Source organism: Ascaphus truei, chromosome 10, assembly GCF_040206685.1.
Source record: "Ascaphus truei isolate aAscTru1 chromosome 10, aAscTru1.hap1, whole genome shotgun sequence".
NCBI lineage: Eukaryota > Metazoa > Chordata > Amphibia > Anura > Ascaphidae > Ascaphus > Ascaphus truei.
In genome coordinates, this window is record NC_134492.1 from 27,066,754 (window position 1) to 27,091,880 (window position 25,127).

Below are 25,127 nucleotides of genomic sequence, written 5' to 3' on the forward strand. Positions count from 1 at the left end.
TTTTGTTGAAACACTTATTCCTATTATATCACGTGTATTACTGCTGTAAAGAGCTATGTACATGGATGGATGTGTGGATGTATAAATAAAGATAAACATACATACTGTACATTACGAGGAGAAGAATAATGCAACCTACTGTCTGGTTCTTCTTTAAGCCCCTCACTGTATGAACTACTGTCTAAGAATACCACCCTGGCTTATATATTTCCATAAATGACACCGTCATGCAGTAAGTGAGGTTGCACCCAGTGAGTGTGAGAGCCTGGTCCTACTCGTGCATTTGAGTCCAGAATGTCTTAAGTGACATCACAGAGACATAACTTTACTGCGATTACTTAAATTGTAAAGCCTATAAAATGTTCACACTGTTATTCTTCATTGAAGTATAATTAGTGTACAGTATAAGTTAGGAATGGCACGCAAATTCTCACCTGGCGATCTTGCGGTCATTGTTCTGACGTAGTTGAAAAGTGCTGTCGGAGACAAACTATAGTGGAAAGTGGACCCCTGCTGCCCTCTAATCCAATGGGGTATTACTGCAGGTTTGTGGCCAGAAGAAAAAATACATTGGAATCAAGGCCAAAATCTCTGTATTGAATCTACTGTACTTTATAGGTATGTATTAAAGGAGGAGTGATGGGGAGATGGAAAGCATAGAAATTGTAGGATCAAGTGCAACATTTTTATTTGTATGAAAAAACGCAGTAAATACAAATCAACTGACATGCATCAAAGGTTATTTTAATGGAGCTAGCTCTTGGAAAAAAATTATTTTGCTTTAGGTCATTAAATCAGAAGCATGTTTCAGACACAGCACTGAAAAGATGCCCTTTTCTTTCCCCATAATGACGTAGCTAAACAATGTCTCGTTCTTTATGGTCTAAAATATGTTTGCTTATTACAGAAAAAGACAGCAGTTCAATCCATTGACTTATTCCAGCAAATTACAAGAATGGCACAGGAAGCTTGGGTTTGTAAATGCTAAATAAAATATAGCAGTTACACATATTTCAGAGACATTAGCATAGTATTTATAGGTAATTGCACCTCTGCTCCATTAGGATTTAATTATACTGTAGGCAAAAGTTGGTTAAATCGCATATTTAAGATTACATGCCTCTCCCAAAGCTGCGGAAAGTAATTAATGGAACTACACAATAAATAGATTGTCTATTGCAAATACTAATTCAAAAAATATTATTTAAAAAGAGGGTGGCTGATGTTGCTAATTCCTGCATTAATTCGCCCTTTTGATGGACTGCTAAACTAACAAATTTATCATTCAGAAATGATTTCCTCATCTGTTTGTGTGTGACTATGGTTTGCAGCTGTGTACTTAGCTGTGCACATTTGCAGAGCTGTGGGTACAATACATTGCAGAGAATGCAAAGTGCTGTAGACCCTAAGACAGTTAGAACCCCTTCTAGTTCATGAATAACGAGGTTCTCCAATTTAACATGTTAATTTGTAAACTTTCAATTCAATGATATCAGAGTCAGAACTCACTCAGCTGGATTGATGTTTCTGTCAGGACCGCGCGCTGGGTCCCTACGTTCCCCCGCTCACCCATGCCTCCTTACTATGGCGGTCCGCGCAGCCGCATCCTCCGCTCCTCTGTCGGCCTCTCTCCCGGCGGCGCATCGTGCCCGCCTCCCAGGGGCGTGCGGCGGGTCCCGTCCGGGCGAGCACCGTAGCGCGTCGCACACCCGGGACGCGCGAGCCACGCATGCACATCTCTTAAAGAGAAAAACACCTACAAGAAGGCTTGGACTAATCTCAGGGTTGCTAAACCTGAGTTTCACCCTGCCTCAGCCTATCACAGGTCTACTTATATATGAGCCACTCCTCCGTTCTTCCAGATTGGTTCCCTTCGGTATATATGCTTCAGTCACCCTCTGGTCGTTGCTGAGCATAGACCTTTCTATGCACCGTGCTCACTTGCAGCCTGAGTACCTGTCTATGTTTATTCCGAATTCCAGTTGTGACCCTGCTTGTTCCTGACCTGTGTCTTCTTGTTCCCCTGGACCACGGCTTACGGACAATAACTATTCTACGCTCTCCAATCCACGGCTTACGGATCTTGACCATTCTACGCTCTCCAACCCCGGATCATAGGCAAGTACCCTCTACCCTCTCCACTCTCCAACCCTGACCCGGCTACGTTCAAGACCCTGCAATCTGGCTTAGGGCGGTGGTTATATATCTTCCCCACCTCAGCCCCGCGGTTCAGTCCAGGTTGTAGTGAGCATCTGTGACAGTTTCTCCCTGGAAGATTTGCTCTCTACATTCACTGCTTCATCTATTCCCCAATTATAGTATCCCTGAATCATAAAGGATTAATAAGGAGAAGCAGAGGGCAACAATATAACACTTCTTTCTGACTTCTGAGACATTACGATATGTTCACTGCTTTAGCAAATCATAATGTCACTAGTACAAAGATCAACTATGCATATTAGTCCTGAAGAAGAGTAGTTTTATCGCAGGTTGTGATGTTATTTGAATGCACCAGCATGAGTGTTCTTCAAGAATGTGTACAGCACTTTTAAAACCTCGGAGGTATCTTGAACTTCTAGGACCAACGGTATACTTGGTATGTTATTATGTTACATTTCATGGAAGGCATAATGAGTACTTTATGACTAGCGATGGGCGGAACTCTCAAAATCCTTCCCCTGGAATTTTACGGGCTTTCCCTTCAAAATCTGTTCCGCGTGGTATAATCTGTCTGCGGATTAGGTATTAAACAATCTGAGCGGATTAATCCGAATCTGCCATTGGATACCATGCGGATGGAATTTTAAGAATCCGCACTCAGATTCCATATTGAATCCGAAATCCGCACTGCAGATTATTACCTGCACTCTCTCTCTCTCTCTCTCTTTCTCTCTCTTCCCCTCAGGTTTAATCTGAGTGTGGATTAATAACAATTCGACTGCGGATAATTAATCCGCCATGTGAACTGTCAGTGATAGAAAAAAAAATACGGAAAAGGTAGATTAGCTTTTTTGAGATTGATCTGCGGAAATCAATGGACCAAAGGAACAGGCCGATCCGAGGCGGATCCAAATCCACCAACAACATTTTTCCCATCTCTATTTATAACTAACGGACATAGGAAGGGATCGTGCTTGGTACAGTACACAATGAAACAGAAATCAGTGACTCAAGAAATTCACAAAGCCATAACAAGAGAAAAGAAGAGCTCCACTGCCATTATGTAGGACCACCATTTACCCAGTGACAAAACTGAGCCCTTACACACCACAAGTATTATAATAAGATGTATGAAATTCTTTCCCATTGCTATGTATTAAAAAAAATATGTTAGGATATTCGAGGCTGCTGCTACAAGTTCCATCTGTACATCAATCAAGGTAAATGCATATACGGTTCTGTACAGGTGGTACTTGACACTGATCTGTCTATTTAAAATGTTCCCACAGGTGTCTTCCATCTGTCCCAAAGGGTGCGGCCAAAGAGCCTTGATAGCTCACATGTGGTGGTCTTGTCCCAGAATAAGGACCTTTTTGGGAGAAAGTCCATATATTTTCCCAGAGAGTGTTGAGATTTCCCTTCCCACTTGATGTTTGGTCTTGTGTTCTGAGCAAGCCTTTGAAGGATGTGGACAGGCACTCCAATAAACTAATAAGTTACATTTTGATGGCCAGGAGATGTTCTATGGCAGCCCTTTGGATGAGCACTGAGGTACCAACTTGCCTCCAGGTCAAAAATATGTACGATACTGTCTCAAGGGTGAAAAAATGATGGCTGTCCTTAGAGACATGTGTCCTAAATTTCAGAAAACTTGGCAGCCATGGTTAATATATGATAGTATCTAGTCGGTCAGGAATCCACCTCACTCACAACACTCTATTCTCATCTAATAGTGTCCCGGAGATTTGCAATGAACTATGTCTTTGATCAAATTGACTCTCCTCATGCCATGTGGTCCATCCTGATTGATTTGATTTCAAGGTGATTTCTGGTGCCAATTACAATATATGCTACAATTCTAGGGTGTGCAACAATGTAATATCTCAGTAAACGCAAAAGATTCACTGCTGTTCCTCTCCCCCCCCCCTTTCCCCTTCCCCGCATATTTGTTTGTTTTCTTTTGATCAGAAATCAATCAAAATTGGGTGACAAAAAATAACAAATATGTCTGGTTGGAGAGGACAAACCTACCGGTCCAACCAGCTGCGACAAATATTATAAACGTAATGAACAAGCTTATTACTGTATATCTGACCCTGGAAGACAGGTAAAAATGAAAATCCCATGCACCAAAGTAAATTATTCTGTTGCTTAATATGAACACGGACAAGTAAAATGCAAAGGCCCAGTGTGCATAGCTGTGTTTTATACTCTACGGAAAAGATGTCAGAAAACGCACCTCGCGCAGAAGTTGCACCGCGGTTAGGTTTTCACCTGCAAATGTCGCACGTTGTATTATTGTTCGCACAAATGTCGCACGTTGTATTATTGTTCACACAAATGTCGCACGTTATATTATTGTTCACACAAATGATGCACCTTTCATTTAAACTGCAAATATTTTTTTTTTAACAGTTTCAAGGAGTCTTAAAATGGTGGGAAAAGACCAGAGACCCCGGGGTTGAAAGTTTTAATACTATATTTCAAAACCTTAGTCACGTCTGACGAAGTCCCAAATGTTTTCTTAAAGGAGAAATTCATGCCTTTTTTATTACTGTTTTTTAGCATAGGATTGGGCATGGGGTCTCCAAAGATTCAGTTTAGCTTCGGGGACCCCTTGGTTCTAGATATACTTACCTCCGAAGTGGGTGCCGGTATCTAAGCAAAGTTTAACGCTCCCGCGTCTTGCAGGCCAATGGGAAGCCGAACTTCATAAGATCACGGCTTCCCATCGGACCGCAAGACGCAGAAGATTTGAAACTCTGCCATTACATGAACCCTGTCAGGTGAGCAGAACGACTACCGGCACGCCCTACGGAGGTCTGTGTCTCAGGAAGCAGGGGGCCCCACAGCTGAAATTAATGGGGTTCAGCTCCGGAGAACATCTGCTTCAATCCTATGTTTAAAATAACAAAAAAATGCAAAACAATCGCCGGCTTGGATTGCCCCTTTAACATAGTTTTTGTTTTTCAAATTAATATTGATTTTATATATTTTGTTTGTCCAAAAAACAGGACTTTTTTCTTTGAGAAGAACACAAAGCAACATGAGTTTATTACTATTTAATCTACCTGATAATTTCACTCATTTTTTTCCCTCCTCAAAATCTGACAATTGACACACTGAACGAAATAAATATATCTTTAAAGTGGAATAGAGAGGGAACTACATAAAATACTTGTGCAGTAGCTGGAGGCAAAATTACATCCTTGTCACTTACCATTAAATAATCTGACGAGCAAGTAGAGGATAGTTTTCAGGTTAAGACGTCAGACATTACTAAACAGTAAAAAGAAAGAACAATGCTGAACTGTCGCTTCAGTAAACTTATTTCACAAGAACAAGCCCCAGTCCCTTGCTAGAATTATTTACTTTATATTTAAATGTATAAAACATTAGCCATTTAGCCTCGAAATCCTACTGACTGACTGGATCCTCCAGGTATAGCCCATGTTGTATCTGCATATTATACAAATGTTTAGACTTTTAGAGCTGCTATATCTTAATTAGTACTTCAATATATCTTCATGTTGGGAAAGGAAAGTTAAAGTAACCCTTCCACTGCCAGGGGGAACTACATTGTAGCAAAGATATGACAGCAGCTTTTAATGTTGGGAAGGATCCCCAATCCTAAAGACTTGGCTTGCTGTCTAATATACACAATCCTGAGTAACAGTGCACTCATTAAGAAGTACCTGTTTGAAGTAATCTCAGTATTTTCGCCTCTACTAACGTCTGCTGTGCTCATGCAGTTTGGTGCCTGGTCCCGCATGTTTTAGGGTGGCAAACAAAAACCATATAAACACTGTCATGATAGAGAGGATTTGGCCCGGGATTAAAGGGGTTACACCCCCATTTGGCCACCCTCTACTTTCATCAGGGAAGCAAGGGGTTAACTGGACTGGGGTCCAGTAATGTGTTTTTGCCTTGCTTCAGCCATCCAACTGTTTATTCCCCTGTATAAATGTATTGTTTCTGGGCCAGTGTCTGCACCACACACACACTGGGGCTTAAGGGGTTAATGAGCTGCAGTTTAGGAAAATACATTAGGATGCGTGGTGTCTTTTCAGAAATATCTGGGCTTCAAAAGGCTTGATTGAAGTGGGTGTGAAAAGTACAGAGGGGGTTTGGTCTATGTTAACACATCTGGCTGGTAGACAGCTAGGACCCAGGCTGGGGCATTGGGTGTGACATATAGTACCGGTGACAAATGTTCACTACACAGGAGTCCCTGCTTCAAAGGATTTCTTGATGGGGGCCAGTGGTGCCGTTACGCAAGGAGATATCAGAATGAGTGACCAAATTAAATATAAGAATATTATGAGATGTCCTCGGCTGAACGTGCTAAAAGCTACATATGTGTATTCGTGGGACTGATTCGCACATAACGATTACAGACACATGATGTGTAGCAGGTCCTAAGCGACAGATATTAACATCTCTGTTAATTTTAGTATTACACGGTAATATTTAGTCTTATTGGGAGCGTCATGCGTGCCGGAATGTATTAATATGTCTCGCGTGCCAGTAAGTATCACTGAACTGAAGGTATGAAGTTATTTAGACAGGAAAAGCAGTTTTTAAACGTCTTTGGGTGGGAGGAGTTTTACTCTGAGGGAAACTGTCAACCTCACCACTGATTTATGAAAGGGGCTGGGTTTAGGTTGTGTTCAATGGGAAATAATTGTATAAGAACCAGGCTCAGCCTATGGCTATTGTCGTTCATGTCTTCATGTGCCTTCATGTATGATCTTCATGTATTGCTGTGATGTCAACATTGTGACGGGAGCTTTGTGACAGGCTATTAATAATACACAGGTTGGTAAGGGAATAAACCCTAAAAGGGTGCTTCAAATTTATGTTTGCTGAAGACCGTTAACACAGTCTTCAAGGGATCAGTGGTTGTTAATGACTCATGAGCAGTGTGAGGGTTCCCCCATTGCATGCATCGATTTGTATAGACAGATATATATAATGTGAAGCTCAGGCACATAGAGTAAACCGCTGTAGGGAAAAAGAGACCTCTAACCTGACCGGAGTGCTTATCCCATCCGGCGGTTCCTTCTCTGGCGGGTCACGTGTTTCCAGCGGGTCCTTGAGCTGGGAGTGCAGAGACTCACGGGGCTGTCTCAGCCTGTGCCTGTTGAGCTGTTCGTTCGGGGAAGAAAGAAACCTCACCACTGTTCTCTTTGGCGTGCATCCGTCCCAGCAATAGAAGACAGGTAAGTGAAGAGGAGGGGGGAGATGTTGGAGCACTGCAGTAAAAAGTACCAGGCTGGCGGCGGCGTGCAACAAAAAAACTTGTTCTGTCATTTTAATCAGGGCTTTTATGCCGCATTAAAGTTTTTTTGTTGCACGCCGCCGCCAGCCTGGTACTTTTTACTGCAGTGCTCCAACATCTCCCCCCTCCTCTTCACTTACCTATTAATAATACACAAAAATATATATATAAATGGGTTGAACTGGTACGAGACTTAGATATGATAAAATATAATTTATTCCTTGATAAAGGTGAACACACAAGATATACAAATAACAGGCAAAATATGGACACTTACTTAAAGATTAGGACAAGAAAGCCATCAGTTACAGGATGGGCCATTTTTTCCATATTTCAGTTGACATCACAGCAATACTTGCAGCTCATGAATGAAGACACATGCATGAAGACTATACATGAAGACATTTGAGTAAGGGGTGATTCTGACTTAAATACCATGTCAAACTCATCTCTTAACCCTAGATGCCGAGCTGTCTAGCAAAAATCTCTTTGAAGCTTTTTGAAGCAGATTTTTGACTTCCATTGTTTAGTGTGAAGTATCACACTTAAAAACTCAGTTCCTTGGTCCCTGGGCCCAGCATAAACAATTAGGCAATTAGCCTTTGATCACCGGGCTATGTAAATTCTTGCAGGATGTCCTTCCTGCTTATTACCATAACAGAGGGAGTCTGCAGTTTTCAGAACAGATTCAAAATCCCATATACACTGTAAATAACTTCATAACTTCAGTTCAGTTCTACTTACTGGCACGCGAGCCATATTAATACATTCTGTCACGCATGACGCTCCCAATGAGACTAAATATTACCGTGTAATACTAAAATTAAGAGAGATATTAATATCTGGCTCTTAGTATCTGTTAAACCTCAGGTGTCTGTATTCGTTAGTTGGGGCTCGGTCCCACGAATATACATATGTAACTCTTAGCATGTTCAGCCGAGGACATCTCATAATATTCTTGCATTTAATACGGTCACTCATTCTGTTATCTCCTTGCGTAACCGCACCCCTGGCCCCCATCAATACATCCTTTGAAGCAGGGACCCCTGGGTAGTGGACATTTGTCACCCAATGCCCCAGACCTCCTAAATCAGAGGCGTTTGTAAGTGTGAGTGCCAACACCAGGATAACACAATACAGTTACATAGGGGAATAAGCATTTGGATATTGAAGCGAGGTAAAAACACATTACTGGACCTCAGTCCAGTTAAACCCTTGCTTCCCAGGTGAGAGTAGAGGGTGGCCAATTGGGGTATAACCCCTTTAATCCCGGACCAAAGCCTCTCCATCGTCACACCTCCCCTGCTCAATGGGTGCCTGGTGCCCCAGCTGCCTCCCCTGGCGCTGGGACACCACTGGCGCCCTTGAAGCACTCAAAAAGTCCTGAGGGGTTGGCCTGGCAAAATTGCCCTCCGGCATTGTCCAGTACATTGTCCTGGCCACAGTGGATAGTAAAGTCCAGATCCTGCGGAGCAGGGCTCCACCGTGGCCGCCGGGCATTCTCCTTTGCCTCCCTCTGCCCCCCACCCAGTGCCTGGTGAACCAAGTCCATGGTGAAGGGGCCCCTTTGCAGACCAGGCTGCACACTGCCCAGAGACTGGCATGTCTCTGCACCAACAGAGACCAGCTATCCAGCACAGACCGTCGCTTTCCTGTCAACCATGTCTGGGAAAGAGCTATGTCACTATCCTGTAGGGACCCTACCTGCCCTGGCTCTGTGCCCACCTGTAGCTGCTCTGCTATACTCCTGCCTATCTACCCACAGCCCCTCCTTTGGGAACCCTGGGAAATCTGTCAGGGGGGTCACTCTTGGCCAGTCAGAACAAGGGACCTTCTGCCTACCTAGCCAATCCCTAGCTTCTGCCAGCTGCCTGACACCCCACTGACCTCCTATCTCCCCCTGCTCCCCAGTGTCTCCCTGCAAAGCCTCCCCTAGGCCCAGCACCTCAGCCCCTGCTGATGACTCCTGCTGCTTACCTCCCTGCAGCCCACCTGCACTCCTCTCCCCCCTGGGCAATCCTAACCCGGACCCTGGAACTACCTGAGTACACCTACCTCCCTGACCATGTCTCCCCCTTACCAGGGATGAGCTCAGGGGCATCTCTCCAGATGAAACCGCCTTAGCTCTTGGCTGGCAGGTATCCCTGGGGTGGCACAAGCTTGCCACTGCCCAGGATACCCCCAGCCCATAGCCAGACTGCAACAGGGGGTTGCTGATCTGAGACACCCTCTGAGGCTCTGCCAGTGTAATGGGAAATTCTAGCTGCAATACCTGCTGCTGTCCCTCCCCGGCTACCCCTAGCCCTTCTTCCCTCACTGAGATCTGATGCTGGCTACCTACCTGCAGCCTACCCTCACTCCGCTTCTCCCTAGCTAATCCTAGCCTGGATCCTAGGGACACCTGAGTGAGGCCGTCTCCCTGACACTGTCTCCCCATTACCGGGGATGAGCTCAGGGTTGCTGGTGCAGATGCACCCACCTTAGCTTCTGGCTGGCAGGTAATCTGGGGGTGATCTAACTTTGCCACTACCCCTGAAATCTTGGGGTGGTCTAAATTTGCCACCACCCCTGATACCTCCGGCCCATAGCCAGGCTGCAACAGTGGCGCAATTAACCGAGAGTCCCCTTGCTGCTCCGCCAGGGTAATGGGGAAGTCTAGCTGCACTACAAGCTGCCCTTCCTTCCCCTCCCCTGGTACCCCTATCTCCTGCCACCCCCCAGTCACCCGTATAGTGAAACAACAGGGTACAGTCATAGGGAAAAATAAGTCAGGGTCAGTCTGCGACTTGGTCTGGCTTACCTCGCTGGTCCCCGCAGAGACCGCCGCCTTCGTTGGTCCCATTTGCAGGGGGACTGGAGTGGCCGCTGCCGGCACCATCTGGGCTGGGCAGCAACGGGCCGCTGCCGCGACAGCGCCCGGGTTGGGTACAGGTACAACGGTGCAGGACAAGGGTCCCAGGTTTTTGTGGATGAACACGGCACCTGCCAAACCAGGTAAAATAACCCCCTCCCGCAATCCCTGTCCCTCCCCCCACTCACAAAGGGCTCCGGCACTTTGCCGGAATCGTGGCTCTTCTGCCGCCGTCGCCGCCATGGGCGAACCCCGGGTAGCTGCCGCAGCAGTACCCGGCTTTGATGCAGGGTCGCCGGTGTGGATTGTGGGGCTCTGGTCATCGCTGGGAATCGCCGACTCTGCCAAACAATGTGAAACACCCACCTCCCGCACACCCCAACCCTCCCCCCAAATAAAATTGCCGCCGGCAGGATGTCGGAGTGGTGGCTTCTCCGCCGCCGCAGCCGGTTCTCCGCCGGGATCAGGTGGATGGCCGCTGCTCTCCGCCGCTGTTGCTGATGCAGCCCATCCAGGTTCTCCAGGAGACGTCCCGAGGAGGGTTGTCGCCCCGGCTGGGCGGGAGCCATCAAAGGATGCCGCTAACTGGGTCATCTTTTCCGCAGCTCGTGAACACTGGCCCTGAGGGGCTTCTTCGCCCGACCGCGCACGGTCCGGGCACCGGGCATTATTGTGGCCCGTTTATTGGCAGTGCCGCAGCGCCTGCCGGTGCTTCTCCGCCACCGGTGGACTAACCCCAGCAAGGGGCAACGGAGTCCAGAGTGGAGTTGCTTGAGTGCCGGGCTCTGGGAGGGGATAAGCGGGTCGGTGTGGTACCGACGCCAGGAACTGTGTCCACTTCGCCGGGAACCACGTCTTGCCCAACGCACACACCAGTGCTAGCTGTTTCAGGGAAAATGGACGGGCCACCACAACGGCCGTTACCGCTCCTGGTGCAAGACTTCGGTGGTCTCCGAGACCACCTGCTCCCTCCACAAGTCTCTGCTGTCCCGGAGCTGGGTCCATTCCCTGCTCTCCAGGAGGTTTGATGGTTACAGCGGCTGCAGCTGTGGATCTTTGCTCAGCCTGCCGGGTTTCATGCTCACCGATCGCTGCCTCTCTCTCAGCCTTGCCGGCTGCTGGTCCCCGCGCCAACTTGATGCACTCCTCCGGTCTCGGTGCCCGGCTCCAGTCATACGGATGGCCGGCACTTTGGTTCTGGAGGCAATGCTTCTCACAAGTAGGGGAACAGTGAGGAGGTGCCATATCTTGTGTTATATGTTGTACACTGTGTGTCCAATATCTTTAGTCCCAGGAACTCGCAATTACCCTCAAATTCCCACTGTATCACAGTAGCCCGCAGAATACTGTAATCCAGGTCCAGTTCAATCCCGCCGCTTGCCATCAGTTTTATTAATAAGCCTCCGGAATGAGCCCGGCGCTCGAGCAACTCCGCTCTGGACTCCATTGCCCCTTGCTGGGGTTAGTCCACCGGTGGCGGAGAAGCTCCGGCAGGCGCTGCGGCACTGCCAACAAACGGGCCACAATAATGCCCGGTGCCCGGACCGTGCGCGGTCGGGCGAAGAAGCCCCTCAGGGCCAGCGCTCACGAGCTGCGGACAAGATGACCCAGTTAGCGGCATCCTCTGATGGCTCCCGCCCAGCCAGGGCAGCAACCCTTCACGGGATGAGTCCTGGAGAACCTGGCTGGGCTGCATCGGCAACAGCGACGGAGAGCAGCAGCCATCCACCTGATCCCGGCGAAGAACCGGCAGCGGCGGAGAAGAAGCCGCCACTCCAGCATCCTGCCGGCGGCAATTTTATTTGGGGGGAGGGTTGGGGTGTGCGGGAGGTGGGTGTTTCACATTGTTTGGCACAGTTGGCGATTCCCAGCGATGACCGGAGCCCCACAATCCACGCCGGCGACCCTGCATCAAAGCCGGGTACTGCTGCGGCAGCTACCCGGGGTTTGCCCATGGCGGCGGCGGAAGAGCCGCGATTCCGGCAAAGTGCCGGAGCCCTTTGTGAGTGGGGGGAGGGACAGGGATTGCGGGAGGGGGTTATTTTACCTGGTTTGGCGGGAGCCGTGTTACTCCAAAAAGACCTGGGACCCTTGTCCTGCACCGTTGCACCTGTACCCAACCCGGGCGCTGTCGCGGCAGCAGCCCGTTGCTGCCCAGCACTGATGATGCCGGCGCCAGTCCACCTGCAATCGGGACCAACGAAGGCGGCGGTCTCTGCGGGGACCAGCAGAGGGGTGACCGGGGTGGCAGGAGATAGGGGTACCAGGGGAGGGGAAGGAAGGGCAGCTTGTAGGGCAGCCAGGCTTCCCCATTACCCTGGTTGGAGCAGCAAGGGGACTCTCAGTTAAGAGCCCCACTGTTGCAGCCTGGCTATGGGCTGGAGGTATCAGGGGTTGTGGCAAAGTTAGACCACCCCCAGATTACCTGCCAGCCAGGAGCTAAGGTGGGGGGGAGGCAGTGTCAGGGAGATGGCCTCGCTCAGGTGTCCCTAGGATCCAGGTTAGGATTAGCTAGGGAGAAGCGGAGTGAGGGGTGGCTGCAGGTAGGTAGCCAGCATCAGATCTCAGTGAGAGAAGACGGGCTAGTTGTAGCCAGGGAGGGAAAGCAGCAGGTATGGCAGCTAGAGTTCCCCATTACACTGGCAGAGCCTCAGGGAGTTTCTCAGATCAGCAACACCCTGTTGCAGCCTGGCTATGGGCTGGGGGTATCATGGGCAGTGGCAAGTTTGTGCCACCCCAGGGATACCTGCCAGCCAAGAGCTAAGGCGGTTGCATCGGGAGAGCTGCCCCATAGCTCATCCCTGGTAAGGGGGAGACAAGGTCAGGGAGGTAGGTGCACTCAGGTAGTTCCAGTGTCTGGGTTAGGATTGCCAGGGGGGAGAGGAGTGCAGGTGGGCTGCAGGGAGGTAAGCAGGAGTCATCAGCAGGGGCTGAGGTGCTGGGCCAAGGGGAGGCTAAGCAGGGAGAGATAGGAGGTCAGTGGGGTGTCAGGCAGCTGGCAGAAGCTAGGGATGGGCTAGGTAGGCAGGAGGACCCTTGTTCTGACTGGCCAGGAGTGACCCCCATGACAGATTCCCCAGGGTTCGCAGAGGAGGGGCTGTGGGTAGATAGGCAGCCAGGGAGGAGAGTCAAGGGTATAGCAGAGCACCTACAGGTGGGCACAGGGCCAGGGCAGGTAGGGTCCCTACAGGATAGTGACATAGCTCTTTCCCAGACTTGGTTGACAGGAAAGTGACGGTGTGTGCTTGATAGCTGGTCTCTTGCTGGTGCAGAGACATGCCAGTCTATGGGCAGTATGCAGCCTGGTCTGCAGACAGGCCCCTCCACCATGGACTTGGTTCACCAGGCACGGGGTGGGGGGGCCGAGGGAGGCAAAGGAGAATGCCCGGCAGCCACAGTGGAGCCCTCCTCAGAAGGATCTGGACTTCACTATCCATTGTGGCCAGGACAATGTACTGGACAATGCCGGAGGACAATTTTGCCAGGCCAATCCCTCAGGACTTATTGAGTGCTTCAAGGGCGCCAGTGGTGTCCCAGTGCCAGGGGAGGCAGCTGGGGCACCAGGCACCCATTGAGCAGGGGAGGTGTCATGATAGAGAGGATTTGGCCCGGGATTAAAGGGATTACACCCCCATTTGGCCACCCTCTACTCGCATTAAGGAAGCAAGGGGTTAACTGGACTGGGGTCCAGTAATGTGTTTTTGCCTTGCTTCAGCCATCCAACTGTTTATTCCCCTGTATAAATGTATTGTTTCTGGGCCAGTGTCTGCACCACACACACACTGGGGCTTAAGGGGTTAATGAGCTGCAGTTTAGGAAAATACATTAGGATGCGTGGTGTCTTTTCAGAAATATCTGGGCTTCAAAAGGCTTGATTGAAGTGGGTGTGAAAAGTACAGAGGGGGTTTGGTCTATGTTAACACATCTGGCTGGTAGACAGCTAGGACCCAGGCTGGGGCATTGGGTGTGAAATATAGCACCGGTGACAAATGTTCACTACACAGGAGTCCCTGCTTCAAAGGATTTCTTGATGGGGGCCAGGGGTGCGGTTACACAAGGAGATATCAGAATGAGTGACCGTATTAAATATAAGAATATTATGAGATGTCCTCGGCTGAACGTGCTAAAAGCTACATATGTGTATTCGTGGGACTGATTCGCACATAACGATTACAGACACATGATGTGTAGCAGGTCCTAAGCCACAGATATTAATATCTCTCTTAATTTTAGTATTACACGGTAATATTTAGTCTTATTGGGAGCGTCATGTGTGCCGGAATGTATTAATATGTCTCACGTGCCAGTAAGTACCACTGAACTGAAGTTATGAAGTTATTTAGATAGGAAAAGCAGTTTTTAAACGTCCTTGGGTGGGAGGAGTTTTACTCTGAGGTAAACTGTCAACCTCACCACTGATTTATGAGAGGGGCTGGGTTTAGGTTGTGTTCAATGGGAAATAATTGTATAAAAACCAGGCTCAGCCTATGGCTATTGTCGTTCATGTCTACATGTGTCTTCATGTATGATCTTCATGTATTGCTGTTATGTCAACATCTGAAACTGAATTATGGAAGAAATGGCCCATCCTGTATCCTGATGGCTTTCTTGTCCTAACCTTAAAGTAAGTGTCCATATTTTGTCTGTTATTTGTATATCTCGTGTGTTCACCTTTTTCAAGGAATAAATTATATTTTATCATATCTAAGTCTCGTCCAGTTCAACCCAGTTATATTTGGTGTGTATTATTAATAGCCTGTTACAAAGTCACCGTCACAAACACATCAGTACTAATGTAATAATAAGGGGTTAGCACCTTGTGGCAATCTGGCATTATCATTGGAGTGCAAGGTTTATTTTTCAGATGGTTTGTCCAATTAAAAATACAAATGTTGTTGGAACATCACTGTTTTATGTGAAAAATTTAAATATAGGACGAACGGGTACATTATCATATGTTGATTTATTTTGTTGCAGGTAACTGCTTGGAGAACCTGCTTGCCACACTCATATAGAAGTAGTGTGTAGAAGTGCTGTTCATGTTATCTCACAAGATAAGATTAACCTAGATTGTTTCATATCAATCGGTAATTAATTTGTTAATTAGGTGTATTGTATTGTATTTTGTTCAAATATTTTGTATAGCTGAATAGTCAGAATGCTGTAAAGCTGCTTCCCGGCGCTGGGGAAGAGATTGGCTTCATTCAACTGAATGCGACTAACATCTTTCCCATCACGGGTAACGCGGCTTCACGGCATGCTGAATAAGGGCCCCAGTGGCATTCCCAGCAAGTAGAAACACTGATCATGACCAGAATACAGGGCTTTCTATACCAGCCCCATCAGGTTTACAGTTCAATTCTGTGATGGACTAAGGCAGGGGTAGTTTGTATATTCGTCAGCCCTTATACATGATCAAGATAAATAACCCATTCATTCGGAGCTATGTCTTTTATTTTCCTGATAAGTAGAACGGAAAGTTTGTAAGGTAACTGTCAGATATTACAGGTGATAATTATTCTCAGTTACATAATAACCTTTGCGGTGATGATGCTACTGACTCTCTCAAGAGGCCTAAACTCTGATAGCCCCAGAAAAAAAAGCCTGCAATTTGACTCAATAAAAGTCTTTGCTGTTTGTATTAAGAATAATCTTTGCATAATAATTGCACGATTTAACCTCTCCTTGGCATACACCTTTCACCTGATTTGTTGCAAGATCAGCCGGAAACTGAGAAACCTCACTTCCCTCAGGTCGACAAAACATGTTTTTTTTCTTCTGGGGAGCATGATAGCGGAGATGGGAGACAGATAGTGCAGAAGTAAGACTAATAAAATAACATGTTTTTCTGTACCGCAAATTCTGTGAAAACCGAAAACCATTGATAAAAAAAAAGAAAAAAGTTTCACAAAAATGTGAAAAGTCGAATGTTGAGAATAAACATGGTAAGTAAAGAATAGAGACTGATGGACATTTTATCCTGCAGTGTTAGTGGTGCCTAATGTGGCTCTGTATAAGTTATTGTTGTGATAAACAACATGGGAGATGTTTTTATGCAGCCACTGCCAAAACTGAGGTTTGTGGTCAAGTGGAAATAAACAGATGGTTATTAAAAAATGTCCCTCGAGGATCATGGAATTAGAGTAACATATGAACTGAAAAGACAAAACTAAGATTTGACGAAGGGATGCAGATAATGAGAAGGTGAGGGATTTGGTGCATGTCAATCAAGAAAGGACAATGGGGACGTTTATTCAGTTTATGGAGAAATCATATTCAGTACAAGACCTTTGGCATATAACATTATCGATATACAATACACTGCCATTAAAACAAAAAGAAGCAAATTTAGCGCTGGAATATTATGAGAAAAGGTTTCAAATCTTTGCTTCGGCACAAAATAGCCCCAAAGGCAGAAATGTTATGACCTTTAGGAGATTACATTTCTACACGTAGGGTGAATTTTGACACACTGACAGAGTTAGCAATCCAATAAATTCCATTTAACGTGAATAGTAGTCACTGCATTATTAACTTTGCATTATCTACACTTTTCACCATATTAAAATCGGTCTAGGGGACTTATTCTGTAAAGTGTAATAAGCGCAGATGACGTGCAATCGCAGAAAAAGCCCCATTAAAGTCAATCTGCGCTTATTTGTGGAACGTCAACACAAATAACTTTTTGTTCACAGCTGCATTGAAAATCAACCACCCCAGTGTACATCTGCGTTGCCCCAAAGGCGGACAGCCTGATCGGACTCCCCCAAAGCTGCTCCCCTCGGCACAGGACCAGCGGGCTAAGGGTTAACATTTGCTTGTACTTTGTGGAACGTCAAGCCCACCCACTGGAATGTTAATGAGCCAAGAGGACACAAATAACTTTTTGTTTACAGCTGCATAGAAAATCAACCACCCCAGTGTACATCTGCGTTGCACCAAAGGCAGACAACCTTTGGCGCAGCCAAAGGGTGTGAGCCATTTGCTGCCGTTCGGCTGCTGTTTGGTGATGTTAAAGCTGCTGTATTTCAATCAGAAAATCACAAGCCCTTTATCCCCTGTACCCAATTTTCCAACTCTATCTGTCCATGAAATGTCTGCGAATTGACTGTTTAACCCTGTTCTTTTAATGTAACCATGTATTTTTATAACTCTGTGCCCAGGACATAATTGAAAACGAGAGAACTCTCAATGTATTACTGCCTGGTAAAATAAATAAATATTACACCTTTCAGAATAATCCCCTAAAATATGTGTGTTCAAAATGCTTTCCATAGCATTAACATTTCATTTTACTTTCGTTTGATACTGTAAATAGCATCTAAAAATCTATTCCCTGTTCAACAGCCAGTTCAACCTACTCGTGAAAAATATATATTTTGGATTATTAACTAAATATGAAGGTTTCAAACAAATATGAATTACTATAACAGTTACTACCTCTAAAATCCAGTAGGGATCTGGATAAGTGCAGCAGGCACTTAACCAGACTCCACCTGGCCAAGTAAGTCTGTAAGAAAAGCCTCCTGTTGGAAACAGGAGAGAGATTCCTTAGCTCACATTTGGGCTGACATAAGGAGAAGGAGGACTGCAGAGATTTCCTTAGCCCTTAACTGGGCTGACCTGAGGAAAATATGATGTCTGGATGCACACAGAAGGACTGTATGCTGATAGCGAGACAAGGGGACAAGACCTCTATACCTGGACACAGAGAGTGCCATAGCACACAAGGATGCTGACCCAGGAGAACAGAGAGGCCTTCTTCTACAGCAACAACAGAAACAAATAAGAGACTTTCTTGTTGGACTGTTGTGTATATATATATATTTGTTTGGTAATCAGCCTATCTACCCACCCAGTTAGATAGGGCATATACAGTACTGTCTAGTTATCCAAAGTGGAGCAGGTTTTTCTTTTATGTTTTGTGTTTACATTGTTAAAGGAACAGGCAATAAAGCTTTATATTTATTTCACCCTAAAACTGTATCCATACCTCTGCACACATCTCTTATAAGCAGGAAACTCGTATTTTAGTTAGCGATATTAAATGGGGCTGTGCATAAAGAACATTTTTTTGTTTGTTTTAAATTAATTGAAAGAGCGCAATGCGTCAAAAAATCTAATTGTTCTCTAAAATAATGAGAAGCATACCTGTATGTTGGTATGTCTTATATATGTTCTTCTTACATATGGTACACGTTTTCTTATTCTTTGTATAGTGTGTGTCATATTCCTACATTAACGCATGAAGAATTGTGTGTCTATATGCCTTTTACATCAAGAAAACCTTGACTGACAATTTTGACGCATTTATGGCGCAAACCTGCAGTTTATACAGGCACTACATTTGCCTATGTACTCTATGACAACATCCAAACCCCGCCCCGAACATCGTTATTTTATTAGTGAAAAGATGTTGACATACGTGCCACACAACACATAAAAACGTGTTTATACATTGGCGCACCAAGATGCATGAATTTGTTCCTCTTCTGTTTATCACATTTAGGGGGGTTTATACAGACCGCAATGTTTGCCGCTCCAGAGGGAACATCAGAAGTAGCTGCAAAGACGCCTACCTCTGCACTCCAAGTGGTGTCACAGTCAGTCAAGACTATAGCGCAAGTGAAGGCGCAAGTAACTTCCAGGTCACAGTACACTTTGGCTGTGACATCACGTGGTGGGTGGAGATAACCGTCTCTGGAGCTACTTTAGGCTACGCGTATAGTGATGGCGACGCGACGGCGACATCAGGCTACAGTCGCTGGAAAAATCAAATTGAAATGACTTCCAGCGACCAAGCCGTTGCGCCGTTGCATCATGCTTACTATAAGCGCATGCGACGGCGGCAGTGCATGTGTTTTGACGCAACGTTGCGGTGCTGTCACCGGCACTATAAGCGCAGGCTTAGATGTTGAACATTGAATATCGCTAACAAAAACAAATGTTTATTAAGTTATGTTTATGATGAGCCTGCATAGTTTGATAATATTCAAAATATTATTAACACAAGTGGGTTGAACAACGATTCCTGCCTAACATTTGAGATCGTATCCAAACCAGTGAGTAAATTCCACTGAAATTCTGCCTTTGCATGATTATTATTTTTTTCAATCTTTAGCCGCACCATCCTTTATAAGCGGTTTTCTAGAGAAGCCTTTCTTTGCAGTACAAGACTGAGTTTCTATGCTCTGGGCTACATCTAGCCGTAATTAGCAAGACAATCCTTTATCCTGTATAGATGTGCTTGTCCTTGTGATTGTAGCATACAATTGGTAAGGAGGACATACAGCAGGATTAACAGCTGTTTAGACAGTTTGACTTGTCCTATGATTGCATGTTGGTGCAATCAAATACTCTCAATGTCTTTTAACCTTTCAGAAGTTACTACGCTGTGTGACTATGTATTTATTCAAATACAAATAGTAGCTCAGATAAATTAGGCTGATATTATAGTAGGCGCATGCTCGCCTATTGCTCGAGCGATCCCTGCACTGAGGTCTGAGGCGATGGGGAGGTGTGGCGGACGCGTCACAAGGCTAGTTCGCACTCATTGGCTGAATCGCTCACGTGTTGCGGCCACCGCACAAAAAACACAAATTCATTTGTAACTTGAAAATTCTGCAGCGCGGTCGATCTGCATCGCGCTTCTGTGCACTATGACCGCCGTCATTGACTTCAACAGATTTGTTCTCGTGGTGTGCAATGTCGTTTGCGCCGTCGTGGTTACTAGAAACTGCCTAAGACTGCCTAAGGCTACGCTTATAGTTGGGGCGACCACGACGTTGCGCAGCGCCCTAGCAAGTCATTGCAGTCGGTCGCAGGTGCCCATAATGGGTGCAAAGGCGACGGCTGACGTCACGTGGTCACGATCGCTGGTAGTCAAAAGATTTTTACTTCTTCTATGTCAGCGACACGTGAGTGGTACAGCCAATGAGGGCGAATTGCTCACGGCCAAGCCTCCGCCATGCCCCCGGTCGCCCTCTCTTGTCTCCTGCACTATAAGCAGGAATAACTATTACAACGGTGACGGCTGACATCACGCGGTCCCGGTGCCATAGCCCTAACTATAAACGCAGCCTAAGAAAGCTTATAGCGCAGCCTAAAGCTCAGTGCTACACAACCCCTTCAATAGCAGAGGAATATACTTCAAAATAAAGAAGCTATCAAACATGACAGGTTATGTTAATCCCAGACACCACGCACCTCAATTTTAATATTTAAGCACTTCCATTTTATGCAGATCCCATTTTGTGCTCATTTGGGGTAAAGCAGCAATTTGTCAGTAGTAAATTTACTAGAAAACTTGAGAGGAATTAATTCCGTTTTTGTAATTAATGTGCTATATTATAAATATATATTGTCCTGATCTCCTTCACTTAATTGGGAAGTCGTATTTTCCTAGGTGCTTCAGTACAAAAACTTGAGCAAATGTTAGATACATTTTTCACCATTCAGCACATTTAATGGATGTATATTTAGATATTCCCATTGGGAAGATACAGGCCCTTATTTTGTACGGTGTGAACACAGATGACGTGCTATCACAGAAAAGACCCCGTTAAAGTCAATGTGACTTCTCATGCAATAGCACGTCATCTGCACTATTGCACCTTACAGAATAAGCCCCACATTGTTGCTGACTGGGGTTAAACAAATCCTATAATTTTGTTGATATAGCTCTAAATAAGATTTATGAATATTAACATAAATACATTTAGTTTAAATATTTAATATCTACCTTTAGGTGATGTTGGATAGCAATTAAAAATAGTTCTCATTTATATCAGACAGCTTTAGTGCTATGATTTCAGGTTTAAGGTGAGATGAGTACACACCAAAAGTTATTGAAGGCTCCGTAGAGAGTCCAATGATTTGTCTCTGAGTGATCACAAAAGGCTTCAAAAACATATCTAACTTGTATGAATGTCTGATTTATGAAGTGTTTCGTGATTTATTTTACCCACTCTGGTAACTTTGTTATTGATTTACAATACTGCAACTGCAAAGAACGGATTTCTGGCTACCAAATCACATTCTGAGTTGTGCTCAAGAATGTAAAAATTCAACAGCAAATAACAGTACAATTGGGAATAATATCTCTGGAATTTTATTGCATGTACACTATGTTATCTGGAGAAGTTACAAAATGTGCCATTTTATGAGCTTCACATCAAACCGATCTCAATTGAAACTTGCTATGTTAACGTATTAGCTGTATAATACCAGCATGATTTTTGGATTTCTAGGACTCCTAAGCTCTATCCCTACTTCAACACAGGTGGCTCAACCAGTGGTTCAGTCTTTGACTGAGCCACTGATTGAGCCACCTGTGCTGAAGCAGGGATATCCTGAGAACCTAACCTGTTGGTGGACCTTGAGGACTAGAGTTGCCCACAACTGGTCTACACATGACAATTTCATCCATGAAGAACTCTACAAATTATCACAACCTACATTTCTCCAGAACCAATATCGTTGCTAAAAAGTTGAAGTACATCACGGAACAGCTGAAATGCAAACAGGGCACTAGAATGCTGGACAGGAGATGCTGAAGGGAAGATAGCAGAGGACTCACGCAATGGTGAGGTTACCCTCTGTGAGATTGATGTGGGCACCTGTTTTTCTTCTATCCCCAAATGGCGGTTGCCAAGGTAGGATAAGGAAAGCAGTAGGGACCCAGATACCCAAACAGGACCAACTAGACATTGTTGAGAGTATAAATCTTCCATTGTTTTCATTTAAAATGGGAACTCGCTAAAGTAGAAAACTACACCTCCATATTGCATGTTCTACAATCAACTTTTACTACATCTGATGTATGTTTGTTGAGTACATCAGATTGATGCTATCTCAATCCAAACAGTTTCATTTTCCTCTACTTATATATAAAATGGAAGAAAATCATGACACAAAGAAATTGATTTTTTTTTACATATATGTGTAACGGGTATTCCACCCCACCCAATCTCATATGTAGTGTGGGTGAGTAGAACATGTGTTGTTACCGGTGTGGTGCGTATACCTGCAGGCTCACAGGAGGTCTGAGCCTCCGCTAATGAGAGCCTGGGGTGAATCCTCTGGAACGGATCTTCTTTCACAGCGCCTCCACCTATGTAGGATTCTAGGGAAGTGTAGAATGACCCTACATAGGAACCCAATAAGAAACTACACACACAGTGATTATATATAACTAAGGGCTTTACTACGAACATAGAGAATATCATAATCCATTACATAACATCATAACCTGTGTCCCTCTCACGAGGAGACACTACCCGTGGTGACGTCTCGCAGGACGATTCCCCGACACCAGGTGATCCCACCCAGTGTCCCAAGAACCCCACCCAATGTCCCGTACTCCTACAGAGATAGTCACTGGGTGACTGCGCAGTCACTAAATTAAGCTAGGGCCCAGTTGGTGCACTTAGAATACTTGAGATACCTTCCGAGCACTCCGATGCTCGGGACCGCAACTTTCTTCTAAAAGGGTCAGACGTCCGTCTGATCCTTTCCAGGTACTTCTGCCGGTAGACCCCAACGAGGGTCCCACCGCTCCACGGGAACTGCAACCGGATCACGGCAACACCAACCGCATGGGAACAGCAACCGCCGCTATCCCTTCCTATCACTAACTACTCCTAGAGTGACCGCAACCCTAACCTAGGGCCTGTCCCTGATGAACCGCAACCTGGGGTGGCTTGGGGAGAACTCCTAGGGCCTGTGGAACCATAACCTGCCCCCCCTTCCCCTAGCTACCCAGTCCTATCTGTATCTGGCTAATCCTAACAGCCTAACGCACCTGCAGCCAACACTCACACAGACAGCTGCAATCACACACAGCCACCTGGATCCCGTAGCAATCCACTACTAGCACACTGTGCCTATTTGCCAGTGCCCACAGCCCTCTCCGCTGTGGCACTGCCAAACCTGCACCTTACACACACTAAGGGCGACCTTCCTATCTAGGGCCGTCCCTTATCAGTTACCCACTAACCTGGTGGGGAGTTGGGGCCTACCTGGAGGGTGAGGGTACCTATCAGGATGCAGGAGCTGCACTCACTCCCTGCATCCTTCCTTCCCCTTCAGCTCCGCTGCTCCAACTGACGTGACTCATGCAAAAGCCCGGGAAATGTATCTCTTTCCTCCAGGGCAGTCCTACAGCCCTATTGGCTCCTATCAAGCACCTGGTGCCTGCCTCGCTATGCCTCATGGGAATTGTAGTCCCGAGGCCCCTACAATAACATTGAGGCCGCGTGCGTGCCTTCCCTCTGCCTACACAAACCTGTAATGGCCGCCGCAACCTCTCACTAACTTCCCCTACTCTTGCGCGACTCTCCTGCGCCTTCCCTGCCCTCACGCAACTGTTCCCTGGCTCTAGGGTTCTCCCTGCGCATGCGCGACTCTGCCCTGTCTCTCGCAGCCTCCCTGCGCATGCGCGAGCTAACTGGGCCACCGGGGACTCACTGCGCATGCGCGAGTTGAAGCGCAATGGCGGCGCCCTATCCGCCCAGCTCCGGGAGCGCCGGGGGCCCTGAGATGCGCGTGCGGCCTTGGCAACCGGCCGCACGCGTCCCCGGCAACCCCCGAGCCGGGACCTGACCGCCCTCTCCCCTGCCACTGCCGAACGGAGCCGCCATTGGACGCGGCGGCCCCCGCGATCGGCAGTCAGGTGAGGGGGGTGCGGTAGCGCTGGGGAGACCTGGCTACACTCTCCCCCTGGTGGAAAATCCAACGTCCTCGCTTGGAGAACGCCATACCCTGACATAAGGTTACACAATAAAATACGGCATGTCATATTTGTTACAATTATCAGGTCGACTTTACACCTCAGATTACATAGTACATCACACTCAATAATACCCGAGACTGGCTGAGACCATTTGTGGGGTGCCCCTACCAGATCAGATGGGGGTACCTCACTTTTGCGTCCGTGAGCCTCCCCCAGAAAAATTTCTTGGAGAGCACACTCTAAGGCGCCAGTTTCTGGCTCTTCGCTACTTCCTCCCCCTGGTGGAAGGAGTAGCCCAGTGTCTCTGAAGCAGACCTTTACCCGGTCATCCGCGGCAGGGATGCGGTAGACCAGGAGGCCAGGACCTTTCCCGCGGTCCACCACCTGGCGAATGGCACGCTCCTTTTTGGGCGTAAAGGAGGCCAGTTTCCCTGGATCGTCCTTTACACAGTCCTTGTCCCTACGGACTTGTGAGGCTTCCACTGAGAAGCGAGCACTGGGAAATGTCTCGGTTTCACCTGGCAGGGGGGAAAAAGTAGACACCTTACCCCTGCGGTGAATCACGGTGGCCAACAGGTCCTCGGGGACGCTGTCAGTTCCCACCTTGGTGGTATCGGGACCTGCCCCCGGCACTTCTGGGGCAGTCCACTTACGCGCTGAAAACTCGGGAGCGTTGGATCCCAGTCCTGGGACCACTTGTGTCGGAGCACACGGGCTCATACTCCGTTCAGAAGCCGCAACTCTGGCCTTCTCCACGGCCACCTCCATCGGAGTCTGTGGGGAACAAGGGGGTTCCTTACCACTCGGCTGGCTGACGATGGGCTTCTCTTCTTCCGGAAGGATCGGCGGTAGGCACTGGTCCACTCTCTTCTCTGGACAGCTACCTTCTAATGAGGACACCTCCACCAGGACGCGATGAAGAGGGGAGCCCTTCGCCCGGGCGACCAGACTTAAGGAGCCATCGTGCTCCGCGGTCACCTGGAGGCTCACCCCCGACACCCCTGGGGCAGTCGACTCACCCTTGTCGGCGTTAGGTACTGGTCCCCATTCTAGGACAGATGGTACCTCTGTAGTAGGTCTGACTGACCATCGTAGGGCACACG

General features: G+C 47.0%; 1 protein-coding gene across 3 annotated transcripts in view; it reads right to left on the reverse strand.

Annotated features, from left to right (window-relative positions):
* The window catches only part of LOC142503696 (cytosolic carboxypeptidase 6-like), a 1,053,590-nt gene that overhangs the window by 745,732 nt on the left and 282,731 nt on the right, over positions 1-25,127 (reverse strand). Inside the window, exon 3 of one of the 3 annotated variants that reach the window (XM_075616299.1) lies at positions 5,381-5,439. The exons of the other annotated variants lie outside the window; for them this stretch is intronic. Coding sequence (XP_075472414.1) covers positions 5,381-5,383 — 3 coding nt within the window. The 5' untranslated portion in view covers positions 5,384-5,439. The remainder of the gene's footprint in view (positions 1-5,380; positions 5,440-25,127) is intronic. 3 annotated transcript variants of the gene reach the window in all.